The sequence below is a fragment of the Callospermophilus lateralis genome, chromosome 1 (assembly GCF_048772815.1).
Source record: "Callospermophilus lateralis isolate mCalLat2 chromosome 1, mCalLat2.hap1, whole genome shotgun sequence".
Taxonomy (NCBI): Eukaryota; Metazoa; Chordata; class Mammalia; order Rodentia; family Sciuridae; genus Callospermophilus; species Callospermophilus lateralis.
Window position 1 is genome coordinate 218482888 of NC_135305.1, and position 17865 is coordinate 218500752.

The 17865-nt window shown below is 36.0% G+C and overlaps 1 protein-coding gene across 1 annotated transcript; it reads right to left on the minus strand.

The window, feature by feature from the left end:
• Positions 1 to 4823: 4823 nt before the first annotated feature.
• LOC143410860 (olfactory receptor 7E178-like) lies at positions 4824 to 5789 on the minus strand. The gene has a single exon (XM_076871629.2). It carries the CDS (start codon positions 5652 to 5654, stop codon positions 4824 to 4826), a length of 831 nt encoding a protein of 276 aa, XP_076727744.2. The 5' UTR covers positions 5655 to 5789.
• Between the last annotated feature and the right edge of the window lie 12076 nt (positions 5790 to 17865).

Here is a 17865-nt window from a genome sequence, read left to right on the forward strand (position 1 = left end):
ACCCTAAATACAGTATATAGAATAAGAAATATCCCTATCCCTTTAATAAGATAAACAATTCTAATTAAAAGACATTAAAAAGTGATCAAAAATCAATTTATTGTATTTTTAAAAATTACCTTGGCTTAGAATAGTTATAAACATACTACAAGAGCCATGCCTGTGTTGTTGTTGTTGTTGTTATTATTATTATTATTATTATTATTATTAAGAATTACCACAAAGTCCAAGCATCATAATTACAAAGTATGCTCTTTTTCCTGTTAAATTCATAAGTTTTCATAATTCTTTCACTTTTAGGATTTTGCTTCTTCATGGAAATAAATGTTCACTCAAATATGTGGATTGTCTTTAGAAGTCACTTAATACATAATTCTCACCCTTTATCTTCAGTGTACTTCAAATTTTGAGAAATATGTACATAACCATGTGTACAATTATCAAGCATCCCAGACCACATAGATGGCATTAGTGTACCACATATGTTAATAATTAGACAAAAGTAAACACTTTAGAACAGATTTTTTCATTGCATTATATTATACAAGTTTGTTTGAATTAACTCCTTGTAATCAGAGGAATGCATCTTGTTTGGTCACTATTTGCTATTCTGTTTTTGTATTTTTTTAAACTCTGTAATCCACAGTGGACTGTTAAAACTGCATCATTTTACAACCATGCTTAGCATACTGGGAGCCCCCAAAACCAGATTTGAAAGAGCCTTCAAAACCTACTTCAAAGGTTTCACATAATTGCTGTCACAGGAATTAGACGTTCTCTTACTCATCTACCTGAAGGACACTCACTTTTTTGAATGGTCACATAATTATTTAACTGGAAATTATATAAAATATTCAAAGAATAAACATACCTGAACCAATTCTTCATGTATTAAATTAGCACAATAATTAGACCTAAATAGTTATAAATGATTAAAACAGTATTTTTTTAATATTTAAATTTCTTAAACCAAGTGAATCTCAAGAGCAATGGATCCATGTATTTACCAAAGATATTTCAAATACACTGATACTGTGTCTCTGAATAAAATGAATTTAATCAGATACAGCTGATATTTAAGACTCTTGGTGGGTAGAAAAAAACCTGCCATAGAAAATTGTCCAACACTTAAAACACGATCACTTGATAATACCTATTATTTTTCTCATCAATATCCACCCTGTATATTAAACACATAAACATTAATAATATTTGCCTCACCTCATATTTTATACAAATTTGTACTAATACCAGTAAAGCTTTTGTTTCACAGGGGTCTTTGCATGATCATATTTCTTTCTTTTTTTTTTTAAAGAGAGAGTGAGAGAGGAGAGAGAGAGATAGAATTTTTTTAATATTTATTTTTTAGTTATCGGCGGACACAACATCTTTGTTTGTACGTGGTGCTGAGAATTGAACCCCTGACCGCACGCATGCCAGGTGAGCGCGCTACCACCTGAGCCACATCCCCAGCCCTTCTTTCTTTTTTTTTAATTAGCTACACATGACATTACAATGATCTTGACAAGTCATACATTTGAATCAAATGGGATATAATTTCTCATTTTTCTGATTGTACAGATTGCAGAATCACATTGGTCATACAGTCACCTATATACATACAGCAATCATGTCGATTTTATTCTGCTGCCCTTCCTATCCCCCCTTCCCCTCCCTTCCCCTCCCATCACTTCTCTCTATCCAATCTAATGTGACACACTTTTCTTTTTTTTTTCTTCTCACAAAATCATACATGTATTCTGTATAACAATGAGGGTCTCCTTCCATCTTCCATGCAATTCCCCTCCTCCCTCCATTTCCCTCCCACCTCTCTTCCCTATTTAGTGGTAATCTTCCTCTCATGCTCTTCCTCCCTACCCCATTTTGAGTCACCCCCCCTTATATCGGAGAAGACATTTGTTTTTAGGGGTTGGCTAACGTCACTTAGCATAATCTGCTCTAATACCATCCATTTGCCTGCAAATGCCATGAGTATGATCATATTTCTATGTAGACATTTCCCTCAAAACAAAGTTTTTGTAAATGTGGTGGGTAGATTTTCCTGTCATAGTTTCCATAACATTACTATGAATTTGTATATCATGAACAGTCTCCTAAATCTTAGCTGAACAGTATCCCACACAAGTTTTCACTAAAGTGATCTTAGTACCATAGCATTGTGTTTGAATCTCTCTGTAAGGAACATATATCTACTTCAAATATTTTTAGTGCACAACATTATCTGCAGGAAATACATATTTTTTCCAGTTAATCATTTTATATATCTATATTTTAATATACATCTAATAAATTTGGAACACTTATTAAAAGTTTTCCTACAAAGGACCCAAAGCTCTTTTAAATTGTACCAATTATACCTAAAACAAAATGATTTGCATGAATATTTTAAGTCTGGGGTACACACCTGTTTTAAACACTTTTGAGGATGCATCATCTGACAGAGCAACCTCACTTTGCGTGTCAGTGTACTATTGTAGTGCTCCATGTAGTCAGCTCACAATAGCCAAGATAATCAGCCAAAGTGTCATTGGTGAACATGTAACATATGCACACAATTAAATATTATTCATATATGAAAAAGAGTAATTTGTGGCAATGTGGATTTAACTAGAGGACATCAAGTAAAAAAAGTCAAGCGTAGAAAGACAGACATTTCTCACTTGCATGTGGAAAACAGAAATGTAAATTTGATTTAAATGGAGAGTAGAGTGGGGGCTCCCAAGGCTAGGGAGGATAAGGGAGTATTGGAGGGAAATAGAAAGAGGGTTTTTATTGGGTACAAAAATATCCTTATGAAAAAGAAATAAGTTCTTCTTTTTCTATAGCACAGTAGGATGACTACAGCTAACAATAATTAATTGTATATTTTAAAGCAGCTAAAAGAATGGATTTTAGATATTTCCAACACAAAGAAATGCTCAATCTTTGAAGTGATGGACATGCGAATTGTCCTGATTTGATCATTCCACATTGTATACATGTATTAAAGTATCACACTGTATCCTGTAAAGACTGAACAGTGGATTTCATTTGGCATATTGGTGCATGTACATAGCATAACTTGCTCAGTATTAATCTCCAATGCCTCCCCTTACCTTCCCTCCTCCCTCTACCTGATCCCCTTCATCTACCCAAATCAGTTTCCTGATTACTTTCATGATATGATTTTTTTTCTTTTTTTAAAATTTTTATTCCCTCTAGCTTCACATATGAGACAAAACATATGATAGTTATCTTTCTGTCTCTGGCTTATTTCCCTGAACATGATAGTGTCAACTTTCATCCATTTTACAGCAAATGACATAATTTCATTCTTCTTTAAACCTGAAAAAAATGGCATTATGTAAATATAACATATTTTCTTTATAAATCTTTTGTCAACAGGAACCTATGCTGATTCCACAACTTGGCTATTATGAATTGAGCTGTACATATTAACTTCTTTCATGTCTTCAATTTTTAGAGAACATTTTCATTTTATTTCCATTCTTTTTTTAGAGAGAGAGAGAGAGAGAGAGAGAGAGAGAGAGAGAATTTTAATATTTATTTATTTATTTTTAGTTTTCGGCGTACACAACATCTTTGTTTGTATGTGGTGCTGAGGATTGAACCCAGGCCGCATGCATGACAGGTGAGCGGGCTACCGCTTGAGCCACATCCCCAGCCCATATTTCCATTCTTTATAGTGGTAAAAATACATGAGAAAAATCACCATTTTTAGGTTCACAGTACTGTGGCATTGATTATATTCACATTGTTGTTCAATTTCACCATCATGCATTTGTACAAAATTTTCCAATTCCCAAACTGAGCATTTGTGCACACTTTTAAAAGTCCCTATTCCTCTATCTCCAGTCAGTGTCCAACAACATTCTGCTGTGAAACAAGAAGAGGAATTAAGCACACAAACTGCAAATTCACATGCTGGGACAACAGTTCTATGACCTTAGTTTGGCTGCCTTTTCCAAACTAGATTCCTAATGGATGCCACAGGACCTGAGGCTCGACTGTTCTGCTGTGGAGCCTCCTCATGTACCTGTTCCTCAGGTTGTAGATGAAGGAATTCAGCATAAGAGTGATCACAGTGTACATCACTGAAGCTTCTGCACTGCTTCTGGGAGAATATGATTCGATTGAACCAATGTACACCCCAAGATTATCTCATAAAGTAAGGAAAAATGCAAAGTGAGACCCAAAGGTGGAGAAGGCTTTATACTTCTCACCTGATGATGGAGTTCTCTGAACAACAGAATGGAAAATTTTATAATAAGAGAAAAAGGATCCTTGAGATAGGATCTTGCAATAATTGCAAGATACTGCACCAAGAAAATAAACAACCATGGCATTAGTGAAAGTGTCAGAACAGGCAATATTAATAAATGGAGAAGGATGGCAGAAGAAGTTGGAATTTCCCACCTCCTTAAAATAATAAATTGTACAGCAAACCATTTTTGTAGCCAGGAGTCCAAAAGGCTGACCAAAAATAATACTACAACTAAGAAGACTAAGTAAAGGGTGCAAAATTCAGACATTAATTATATTTAAATTAATGTTCAGTCTTCAGTGATGTCCATCCCCAGTAATTTTTCATCCTCCAAAACTAAAATTTTGTATCCATTTTGAAATCCTCCCATTCTTCCTTCTCCAAAATATTACTGCCTCCATACTATGAAACATGATGATAATTAAAGCATACAAAGTACAAAACTAATGTGATCCAGGAGATATGATTCATGTGTCTATATGTTTACTTTTGCCGTATTTCCAAACTATATTCCAAATGGAAACCACAGGTCCTTAGATTAGACTGTGCTGCTGTGGAGCTTCCTCAGGGTTCTTCTAATGTCCCTGTTCCTCAGGCTGTAGATGAAGGGATTCAGCATAGGAGTAACTACTGTGTACATCACTGAGGCCACTGCACTCTTTCTGGTAGAATTTGATACAGCTGATCCAATGTACACTCCAAAGCCTGTTCCATAAAACAAGAAAACTACTGAGAGGTGAGACCCACAGGTGGAGAAGGCTTTGTGCTTCCCACCTGAGGATGGGATTCTCATAATGGAGGAAATAATTTTATAGTAAGAGTAAAAGATTCCTGAGATGGGAAAGAAACCAGAGATGGTGACAACAAAACACATTACTATATTATTGATAAAAGTATCAGAACAGGAAAGATTAAGAAGTTGAGAAGGGTCACAGAAGAAGTTAGCAATTTCCATATCCTTGAAATAAGGAAGTTGTAAAACAATCAAATTGTGCAACAGTGAGTCCAAAAGGCTAACTAAGAAAGACATCAACAGTAAGGAGACACAGCGATGAGGGTTCAAGATGACTGAGTAATGCAGAGGGTGACAGATGGCCACAAACCGGTCATAGGCCATCACAGTCAGAAGCATATCATCCATACATCCAAAAATGATAAAAAGAGACATCTGTGTCAGGCAGCCCATGTAGGAGATGACTCTGCTGTGAGTTTGGATGTTCACAATCATCTTTGGAACCATAATGGAGATGAAACAGATGTCAGTCAAAGATAGGTTGGCAAGGAAGAAGTACATGGGGGTGTGGAGGTGGGAGTCAGAGCTGACAGCCAGGATGATGAGCAGGTTCCCAAGCACTGTGACCAGGTACATGAACAGGAATAGTCCAAAGAGAATGGGTTGAAGTTGTGGATCTTCCGAGAGTCCTAGGAGATGAAATTCCAAGAGATGTGTTACATTTTGTGGTCCTTTATTGTTTGGACACCTTTTGAGAAAGAAAAGCCAGTGGGAAAAAGAAGAGGCACCAAGAATCCTGTATATATCTTAAATTCAATTATTCAACCTTCCACACTTGTGTTTCATGACTTTTAGAAACATTTCTGATTTTTGACATATACAGTTTTCCTAGAACTCTTTCATTGTTTGTATCTGTGTTATTTACCTCTTGTTCACAACTACTTTAGAGACACTCAACTATGTAATGTTAGAAGACCAAGCACATTACACACAACAAGTTCATGATCCCAGTTATATAACAACCAACTGTTTAAGATAAAATAGAGAATTAGACATATTCTTCCCTGTGTAGAAAAAAAAATAATTCATATTGAAAGAACTTTAGCCTGTAGCATCTCATTTTATTCAACAACAATGGTGTAAGTTCAATTAACTTAGAATATTTGTAAACAAACTAAGTTCTAGAAATGAAATATCTGCACATCAAATAAAAGTTGACTGTTTGTAATTAAAAAAAAAAAAAAAACTTGCCAGTTATCTGCTAGCAAATAAATCCACTGTTCTTTGATTTTTCCAATTTCCTTCCTTCAAGGATATACTTGATCTGTCAAATATAGTATATCTCCTAAAAATCATTTAATATATAAATTTTATCCTCTAGGGCCTTCCAATCTGCTTAATTGTTTTGCTGATCATAAACCTTCTTACATCTTAGCACCTCAACATCGGGAAGAGTCCCAAACCCTAGGTTTGAGTCCCCACTTTCTTATGTTTAGATTTTCACATCAATCCTTCCTGACATATGGATTACAATTGTCTCACTTCAACTACCCAAAGGCAAGTCAAGTTCATTAATTTGTCAACTCTGATTTAATTGTAGAAAACTGTAAAGAAAAGAATAGGAAACCTCTGGCGAGTTTTCTGATTTGCATAATGGAGGTGAAAATTACATACCATATAGGGTTGTTACAAGAAAGTGTTTAAAACATCTTTTGTATTGTATAAACTAGTATTTCTCAGTTTCATTTATCAATACATTTATTGGCTAACTTTTTAAAATATTCAGATACAGTGACCATAAACCAAATTAATTTAATCATACTACCTGCATGTGAAGTTCCTCATGACCCTTTCTTACACTAGAGTTGAAAATCACTGCCTTTGTGCACTTCAAAAAAGCTCCATAGTAATAATTTTTATTAATGTCAATAATATTCGCTACCCCCATTAAAATATAAATAATAATAATATTATTCAAAAATAATATTTAAATATTTTATTGGTGTATATTAATTATGCAGAATAGTTGGTTCTTTATGGCATTTTTATACATGCACAAATTTGACCAATTTCACTCCCCAGTCCTCCCTTATCCTTCTCCCCTCTCCCATTTCCTTCTTCTAAACTAATGGCCTCACTTCTGTTTTAGTGAGATCCCTATTACCCTTTATAGCTTCCACATAGAAAACATAAAACACTTGTTATTTCTAAGTCTGTCTTACTTTGCTTAACATGATACTTTCAAGTTCCATCAGGTTTCCAGAAAATGACATAATTTCATTTTTCTTTTTGGCTTAATGAATTTCTATTCTGTAGTCACATTACATTCAAAAATCATATTTGATAAAAATTTGATGTTTATCTATGAAATTTCAGTTTTTCGTATCTAACAAGATTACATTCTCCTGCTCTTCTGTCCCCCCAAAGCAACTAACAACAGGAATTTGGTTAGTGCATTTTTCTGTCACTCTCCTCATGTCCTATTGACTTATGTGTCCACGAACAGCATTTGAGAAAACTTCCCAAAGGAACCAAAACCCATTTCTCCTGAAATGTTTCTATAAAGTGCATATAGCTACTTCAAATGCTTTAAATGACTTACAGCACTACCTGGGGAAGGAATATCATTTAATTTTTTAACATTATGACAGTCCTTTCAAAATTCTCATTCTCCCTATATCACAAGTGAAAATTTCTATGTAATATATGTATTAGATAATGGTTGACTTCCAATAATTGAGACATGTACAGTTTTACTATTAATCACCTATATTATTTCAATAGAATATTAGTTACTATCAATATATTCTCTTATTGTTAAGATACACCATAAAAAATATACCTGCAGTAGGCCTAATAATAATCTTTCCATGGTGTCATGCTAATAGATTTCATCTCCTATAGGAATATTATTTCCATTGGCTACAGTAGAAGTAGGGAGACAAGAAATGAACATCTTGATTTCACACCATTAACCTACTATAATCTGTAGTATGTGTATAAATCTTTGCACTTCTCTGAACTTATACTACTTAATAGAAATGGAAAGAATAACACTTATCTATTGTACATATCTGACATATTAGGGAAGTTTAGAATTTAATAAATGTTTAAAGAAATAAAGAACTGAATTCTTATGAAAATGTGAATTTATTGATAAATGCAATTGTCAAAGGGTACTCATTCCTGGGATGACTGGAAACTCTAAACCGTGTCTCACTCCAAGCAATAAGAATCATATAGCTCCTTCTCTATCTGCAACTTTTTGTCATTCTATATCCATGAAAACCTCTACCACAGTCAGTGAAAAACTATTGCAGATGCTGATAACTGGAATTATAGAACCCATATGTCCATGACATAGACACAAACAAGAGCTATTTTTTCTTATCCCCAGTTCTATGGGACATTCTTGAAAGTGATGAAAGTGTGGACAGAAGGAACCCATTTGATTATGACCATTTTCTGTGAAAAAAGAATGATCTATTGAATATGTATCTGTGATTTTTTTGGTGATGGCTCCTTTTCGGTGAACAAGGAATAGGTACTAAGGAATCAGAAATGAGAGCTAGTCATTTCTCACCAGATATATAGCATATACTTACATAATGACAAAAATAAAATGGTCTACTACAGATATAGAAAAAGAGTAGCTTCAGGTCACAGGACATTTTTGTTGAATGGTATGAAGGTTAAAATCATCATTATTAATGTTATGGTCTAAATTTTATTTTGCACTTATTTCATATATCCATTTATCCATTCTATAAAATCATATACAGAGAATGTTGTATCTGTAATCCTTACTTGGTAAAGTTCTATCAACTATAATTCAACTCAGATGATCATGCTGAGTGTCACAGATACTGAATATTTGTCCTACATAACAGAGATAATAAATGGAGAGTTGGGGATATAGCTCATTGGTGGAGCACTTGCCTAGCACACATGAGGTCTTGGGTTCAATCCCCAATAGTAATCTAAAGAAATAAAGAGAAAGAAGGGGGTGGGGAGGAAGCAGGAGGGAAAAGGGAATAAAGGAAGGAAGGAAAGAAGGAAAAGTGAATCCAACAGCATTAAAAATTATGTTGTCAGTCTCTGGATCTGGAACACTGAAATGTTTGTTTCTCAATCATCAGTTTTAAGGAGAGGCCCAGAGGCATTAACCACAGATAAATCTAAAGTGCATTTTAAGGTCTCCAGACTCCTGACTAGGAGTGCCAGGAGCCAACTTTATTGAGACAGAGTGGTAGATTGTAAGAATGATGGAAGACAGAGAGAGCTGCACACATGAGGGGGATGAGGGGGAGAGAGGTCTGTGCTGAATTACATGTCATTGTTTTGTGACCACTGCCTGTGACCCACAGCTCTCCTGCCTATAGATCATGCAGCAGATGTAGAATACATCTCATTTTATTCAACAACAATGGTGTAAGTTCAATTAATAAAATAAAAATGACTCCACTGTGATCTACCTGGAACCTCCAGAGAAAAGAAAACAGGAAGCAAGCAGTCTCTCCTGGAGTGAGAGGGAAGTGAACAGCAGGTTGAGTGTCAATAGCACAACATGCCAGTATTCTTTCAGCAAGAATGACCTGGGTCCTAATCAGATTTATTCAAGTAAGGCTTCCCTCATTTCTACCTACCTAGCTAGTATGCATTACACAAAAAGGCTGTGCTCCTTCCTTCCTATAAGAATTAACAATGTAGGAGTCCCTATTTGGAGAAAACTATGTACATGAAATGAAACAGTAAGAGTAAATGATGTTATGCCTACTGTCATCCTCCTCCTCATCACCACTGTCTGAATGATGAAGGTTTTGGAGTGCTTATGAAACCATTTACAGGAACCAGTTTTAGCTATTATGGGTAAGATCTATAGAAGGAGAACTGGTGGGGTGGAAAGCATTACTTTGGATGAGATTTTTTTTTTGTCACCTTCACCACAAATAACATTGAATTTAAAGTTCACATATCTGATTTTTTCATATAGTTATTTTCATATAGTTATTCCCCTTCTGCCAAATGCAGTTATTGTGTATTTGTCTCAATAAATACTTCAGTTGTCAGTTCTTCCTCTATCCTGACTCCCTCAGCACTTACTTGGTTACACTCTGTGTCTGCTGCATCATGACCAAGAGCTATGGATCCAACACTCGTCCTCTGCCTGAAGCCCAGTGAAGGTTCAGACTCTGTCCTCACAATTGATATGAATATGTGACATAAGCTTTCTGGGTAGAAAACCATTGGAGAGCAGTCACAGATATAGAGCCCACTGGACTAGAATCATCATACTGAAGGCTGGAGACACAAGTTGAATATTTACTATTATATGCCCTTGGAGTCTCAATACACAATGCTCATAATTAGACAAATTAGTCTATGTTATCCCAACCTCTGTGGAATTAATAGATACTAATGGAGAAAGAAGTATTAGAGAAAAACAATGCCCACCAAAGATTTTAAACCTTCATGTACTCTGGAGGATGCTCATGTGTAATATTTACTTCATTCGATCTTTTTTTTTTAAAGAGTCATCTTTATTTTATTCCATTTGTACTGTGCTAAAGTACACACACAAGAATTTACCATTTTATCACTTTAAAATATACTCCTTGGTGGCATTAATCTCATTTACATTGCTGTGAAACCATCAATATTGTCCATCTCCAGAAAGTTTTTATTTTCTCAAATTGAAACAGTGCCTATTTTTTAAAAATTCACATTCCTCTCTCCCACCAACTTCGGAAATCATCTCTATACTAAATAAGATGGTGGAAGTTAAAAATGTTAAACTAAAAAAAACAATGAAACTAAGAAACTAAGAAAGAAAGCAGAATTTATAGGTATGGATAGATTTGTTGCCTTTTCCAACCAATATTCTAAAAGGAAGCCACAGGTTCAGAGATTAGACCATTCTGCTGTGGAGCCTTCTCAGGGCACTTTTCATGTTCCTGTTTCTCAGACTGTAGATGAAGGGATTCAGCATGGGAGTGACAACAGTGTGCATCACTGAGGCCACTTCAACCATTTTTGGAAAATGTGATACAACTGAAGCAAGGTATATTCCAATTTCTGTTTCACAGTGTAAGCAAGCAACTGACAGATGAGACCCACAGGTGGAGATGACTTCATACTTCACACCTGATGCTGGGATTCTCAAAATGGTAAAAACAATTTTATAGTAAGAGAAAATTATACCTGAGAAAGGAAGAAAACCATAGATGGCTCCAAAAAAATTGTGATTATGATTTTGGTAAAGGTATAAGAACAGGCAAGGCTAAGAAATTGAGAAGGATCACAGAATAAATTGGAAATCTCCACTTTATAAGAGTTATAATTAATTATCATAGTAAAGTTAATCACGATACTGTTTGGCCTAAATATCCTGTGACCTTGTGTTATGGTTTTCCTAGTTCTCTAATTGCAAATTTTTGTTCTTATACAAATAAATACTGAATATTTGGAGAAGAGTAACTGAATCATTCATTTTGGGATTTCCAAGAGCCTAAATCTTCCTTGGCACAGAGGATGTATTATTTATTATCTGTTTAAGCCTTACTCAGTATAGTTGTGTCAACTAGATATTAATTCAGTGACAACATAGAGTCTCAGAGATATAAAGAACTTGTTCTATGTCACACAGAAATCAGTAGAGCCAACACTGAATTTTAGTCTGAGTCCTACTCTGTTCCTCTTAATTGTTTCTTGATCTCCTGAACATTAAATCAGTGTTCTAGAAGACTTAACCACAGTACATCTAAGGTACATTTTTAACTCTAGTTTCCTGAGTAGGAATGGAACTCAAGACCTTGAATTGAGTTTTGTGACTTGTGATATGACTGCAAGAGTGGATGAAGAAGAGGGTGATTAAAGTGAAGCGGAGTGGGGACGAGAGAGAGACTTGCCATGGCCTGTCATGTGTGAACTCTTTCTGTGAACTGTCTTTGACCTCAGCCATTCTTCATAGAGTTGATGCAGCAGGTGTCACCCACTGCTTTCCACTGTGATCTACCGTGAACACTAAGGACAGGGGAAGAGCACAATGAGCAAAGGGGAATATTCCTGGAATGAAAGGAAATGAAATTGTTGGTTGGGATGTCAAGAGAGAAAACTGACCAGGTGCCTCTGAGTCATAAATTCTGAATTTGAATCTGATTTCACCCCGTCCTACCTGAAAAAGTAGTGCAAGTTTCATTAAATCCTATACTCCTTTTATCTTCTCTAAAATAATAATAATGTGACCAATAACAACTTGGAGACTATGCAGATGAAATGAAAGAGGCGACATGGAATACATAGCAGAGAGCTTGGCAATTAGCAGGCCCTTCATAAAGGCTCATGATGTCATGGTTGGTGCTTCTTTTTTGTGATGGTTAATCTGAATTGTTAACTTGATTAGATTAATAGATGCATAAGGTTAAAAGGCTTCTGGGTGTGTCACTGAGGGTGTTTCTGCATGCAGGACAGTGAACTGAGACAATCCACCGTTAATGAGGGCAGGACGGGGGCCTGGATGGAACAAAAACATGTAAGAATTAGGAAGCAGAAGCAGATGCAAACATAAAAGACATTCTTCAAAAAAGTAGGAAAAGCAATTGTGAAATTTATTTGGAAAAATCAGAGACCCAGAATAGCAAAAGCAACACTTAGAAAGAAAAGTGAAGCAGGAGGGATCACTATACCAGATCTTAAACTGTACTATAGAGCCATAGTAATGAAAAATGGCATGGTATTTGCACAAAACAGACATAATAGACCAATGGTACAGAATAGAAGACACAGAGACAAACCCACGTAAATACAGTTATCTTATGCTAGACAAAAGTGCCAAAAACATTCACTGGAGAAAATATAGCCTATTCAACAAATGGGTGCTGGGAAAATTGAAAATTCATATGTAACAAAATGAAATCAAAACCCTCTCTCTCACCCGGCATGAAACTCAACTCAAAGTGGATCAAAGACTTAGGCACTAGAACAGAGACCCTGTGCCTAATAGAAGAAAAAGTAGGCCAAATCTTCACCATGTCAGCTTAGGATCTGACTTCTTTAAAACCTTGATTCTTCTTGGGCGAGTGCTTTGAATGCTGCTGCAATTGCCTGAGGACATCAAACTCCAGCTCTTTTACTCTTCCAGAGCAGACTCTGACTGGCCTCTCTGGGAAGTTTCCAGGCCTTCTGTCCTGGACTGCGGCTGCATCCTTGATCCCTCTTGTTCTGAGCCCCCAACTTCTTGGACTGAGCAGCTACTGAAGGAATCCAGTTCTCCAACCTGCAGATGGCCATTGCAGAACTACCGAGCTTCTGGTCATGAAAGCCTATCTAATAAATCCCTTTTTTATAATCATACATATCCTGGTGGTTTTGTTCTTTTAGAGAACCCTAAGTAATCTACTTCTCATCAATCTCATCATCTCTTGCATAATTTTGGATTACTTAGGGGACAGTTTAAAGAGATGCCTATAGGAGATAGGACTAGTGTGGGAGAGGAGCAGAACTCTGAACATTCCAGAAGCAAAATGTAACTTTGTTCTCTGAGAAAATTTTTCATATTCTCCCATCAGTCTGTTCCAGAACAGCATGATCCTAACACATTAGGAATGACCCTAAAGTATGGTGAGACCAAAAAAAGATATATGATCATACAGAATGAAATTTATTAAGGGAGTCACTGACAGAAGTGTGGTCCTGGGTGGCAGAAAGACCAGTTGGATCCCCACATGTAGGGTCAGAAAGAGATGTATATTTATAGGTTAGGAAAAACATGACTTTATCCTGGCTGGAATGTACCTAGTTTATCTTAAGGTACATTCAAAGGGTCCGGGACATCCCTGGAGCCAGTGTTCAATTTTAAAACCCTTCATTTGGTTGTAATAAATTTATCTATTTAGTGTGCTTGCAAACTATGTGGGAAAACCCAACTAGGGTTACTCAGGGGTAATCACACTGGTTACAATTCAAGATGACTATGGTCCCTTCAAGCTGAATCCATACACTTTCCTGATTGTCATTTGTCCTGATGAGGAGGAAAGAATGTCCTGACAGTTCCTCCTCCTTCCACCATCTCCCTCAGCACTTACTCAGCTATGCTGTCTCTGTGAGGGCATTACCAAGTAGTATGGGTCCACTGCTCCAACTCTGCCTGATGTGCAGTAAAGGAAATTACTGGGGAATAGAATTGGCCAAATTATGCTATTGCATGTATGAATATGTCACAATGAATCCCACTTTTATGCAGAATTATAATGAATCAATTAATATATAAATAGAAGGAAGACCAGTGGGATAGAGGAAGGCACCAGGGGGAGTAAGAGAGATGGAAGTACTTGGAAAAATGGAAAAAAATTATGTATGTTCTGCATGTATTATATATACTTTTAATGCAGCAATAAAAACATTTAAAAGCTCAATAAACTGCAACTATGAAAAATCCAAAGTCACCTGCACTGAGACATATTACAGTAAAAATCACAAGTGAAGAGAGAATCCTGAAAGCAACAAGAGAAAAGTAAGTCATTCCATACAAGGAAACTCCTAAGAGTATCAGCAGAAACCTGAGGTATCTTAAAACTACTAATGCTCAGACAACATACTGGTGCAGTCAATCAGAATCCTTAATGGTGAAACTTTGGCATCAGTATTTCTAAAGCACTCTGGGTGACTTCATTCAGGCAAGCTTGAAGACTAGTAATATGCATCCTCAGATATAACCTGCATAAATCAATTTTGTAAGTGCAAACTTTGTATGAAAAATGAGTTCTATAAAAGACATAAATTTTAAGTGTATAAAAAAATTGTTTATCTTTCTGAGATGCCTGTATCATTAAAAAGAACTTCCAGAAGGCTTCACAGGTATAATGGGATATAAGAATGCAGGGAGTAATGTACAAAGGATACAGAATACTCCCAGTCTCACTAAACACAGATCAAGAAAAGCATTATTTAGATATGAAATATCTTCATACACGTACTTAGGGTAATGATGTCCATCTCATTTCACCATCATTCCTAGACAAACTCTAGATAGGGCCCTTGCCCTATCTAGAGTTTGTCTAATCCTCCCTTACTCTCCCTCCCAAACCCACTATGAAATATTCAGCATTTGGTTTTTTGGGATTGGCTAACTTCACTTGGCATTATATTTTCCAACTCCATCCACTTACCTGCAAATGCCATGATTTTATTCTCTTTTATAGCTGAGTAATATTCCATTTTGTATATATACACCACTGCTTCTTTATCCATTCATCTACTGAAGGGCATCTAGGTTGGTTCCACAATTTAGCTATTGTGAATTATGCTGCTATCAACATTGATGTGACTGTGTCCCTGTAGTAAGCTATTTTTAGGTCCACTAGGTATATGCCAAGGAGCAGGAGTGAATTCTTATATGTATTATGAGGTAAGAGGAAGAGCTAAAGGCCTTCCCAAATTCCTTACATTCATAGGGCTTATCTCCACTGTGAATTCTGCTGTGTTCTGTGAGGTGGGAAGAACTACTGAAGGCTTTCCCACATTCCTTACATGCACAGTTCATCTTTTCACTATGAATCTTCATGTGCTTCCTGAACAAGGAGGAGCAACGGAAGGCTTTCATACTTTCCTTATGAAAAATATGGTTTCTCTTCAGTGGAAGATTTCATATGCTTCCTAAAATAAACAAGAAAATGGAAGCCTTTCCTGAATTCCTTTCACTGATAGGGCTTGTTTCCAGAATGAGATCTGGTGTGATTGTTAAGGGATGAATGCAACAGGAAGGCCTTTCCACACCCATGGCATTCATAGGATCTACTTCAGTAGTTCTCTTGAGCATAAGATTTGGAATTTGTCCACAATGATTTTCTTCACTGAATTCATAAATGTTCTCTACCATATGAATTTTAAAAATAAAAGGCCCATAATTAGTAATAAATTTTTGCATTTTCAGTGAGTGCCTGATGTTTTTTTGCCCTGTCAACTTAGCTGAAAGTTCTCAGAGAAGGCTCTACCACAGGCAATAATGTCATTGAGATTTTGACTTGAGGATTTTTGTAAGAAAGACTAAGACTGTTTTTGCTAAGCACCTGACTCTTCACTTGAGCATGCAAATATAAAGCCTTCACATCTCTGCCTCCACTTTGCATCTGTCTCCTTTGTTCTGAGTCAGTGTATTCCAGGAACCACCAGCTGATCTATAAACATCTTGTGATAAGTGATGAGTCAAAACTATCCTCAAAGCAACAGCAATTTTCGGATCACCTCCCACAAGGACCTGCCTGACCAATCCTGACATAAAGATCAACCAGATCACAGTCTAACAGACTGCTTCACTATGCATCTTCATGGTCCCCTTGTCTATATAATATGGAAGCTCAGGTGAGTACTCCCAAAAGTACTAGAAATGCTGGGCCCTAGGACTCCAGTAACAATTTTTCCAATAATTCTGATAATTAAAGTATGTATCAAAGACTCAATATTTCAGTTTCATTTGAGGAAAAAAATCATCTTGACAAAATTCTTTGTGAGACCACAATTTTTGACCTAGGCTTATGCATACATATTTCTTAAATCAAAACATTTTAAGATTCTCCATTGAGGCACTACCTACTATTATATGAAGGGCACTCACCTCAAATGTCTCTCATGGCTTTTGTTCTAATCAGCAACACCACCAGATTCCCCATTTTCATAGAAATTAGAGGACCAGGAACCACTTCTTTTCAACTTCAGTATTTTCTGTTCATTGGATAATTTTTCACTATCAGTATCTCGAAGAGCAACTAATTCATTAGCAGTATTAAGTAGATACCAAAACCTGAAATAAAAACGTGAAGGCATTTGAGAGCAGTGTGGCTGTTTCAGGAATTTGGGTATTAACAAGCAAAACAGTCAAATGGTAAGCAATACACTAAGAAATAGTTCAGTGAATACTAATGCTGAAGATAACTAGAATATTATTATGATTACTAGAATATTATTATGAAACCAAAGGAACAGAATAAAAGGTACATACCAAATATTCACTTAAAAAGACCAGAATAAAGGGATTCCTTGCCAAGAACAAGAAGAGTGAGAGCACTGATAAAAAGTCAAAAGAGCAATCAGAGTTATTTGCAAAAGATAATCATCCTTAGACAAACTACTTCTACTTGATTATTTTCCCTCCAAGACCAGTTTATCCCAGAGATTCTTGCTTTCCTGGTGTTGCTCAGTACAGAAGCTCTGGATATGTCCTCTCTTTGCTGTATGCAGGTCTTCCTCTTGTAATCACTGGGAGATCAGATGGAGTGTGTGTAGTGGGTACCCTGCACAGGCAGGAAGCATATCAGGAGGGAAAACAATGAATAAGTATGCACATTTCCTAAGATGGGGCAAAAATTTTGGTATTCTGACACTCTGAAGTTGGTCAAGTGTAAGTTTCACTTCAGCAAATGTCAAATATATGAAAGAAAAAAGAAAAGATAAAGGAAAAGAAAAAGCAGAGATGGGGAGATAAAAGCAGCCTCTGATGTGCACAAGTGATCTGAAATTTACACATGAGTATCAATATTACTATAAGCTTGTCTGATACAGCCAGGACACTTTATTTTCCTGGTGAACATAAATAATCTCAGAATACCAACCCTGGACAAACTTTTCCAAGACCATGATAAATAAACAAAATAAGGCCACTTCATAATTGTATCTAAGGACAGTATAAAAAGAAACGAAAAGAAAAGAAAGAAAGAGAAAAGGCAATATTACACTCTCAAAATACTCAATTGCCTCTGTTTTCTGTCAGATATAAGCTAAAGTGACCACCTATGTACCAAGTTGAACACTGTCCACCCCCATTCATGTCCAAATACATCAATGGAACAGAATA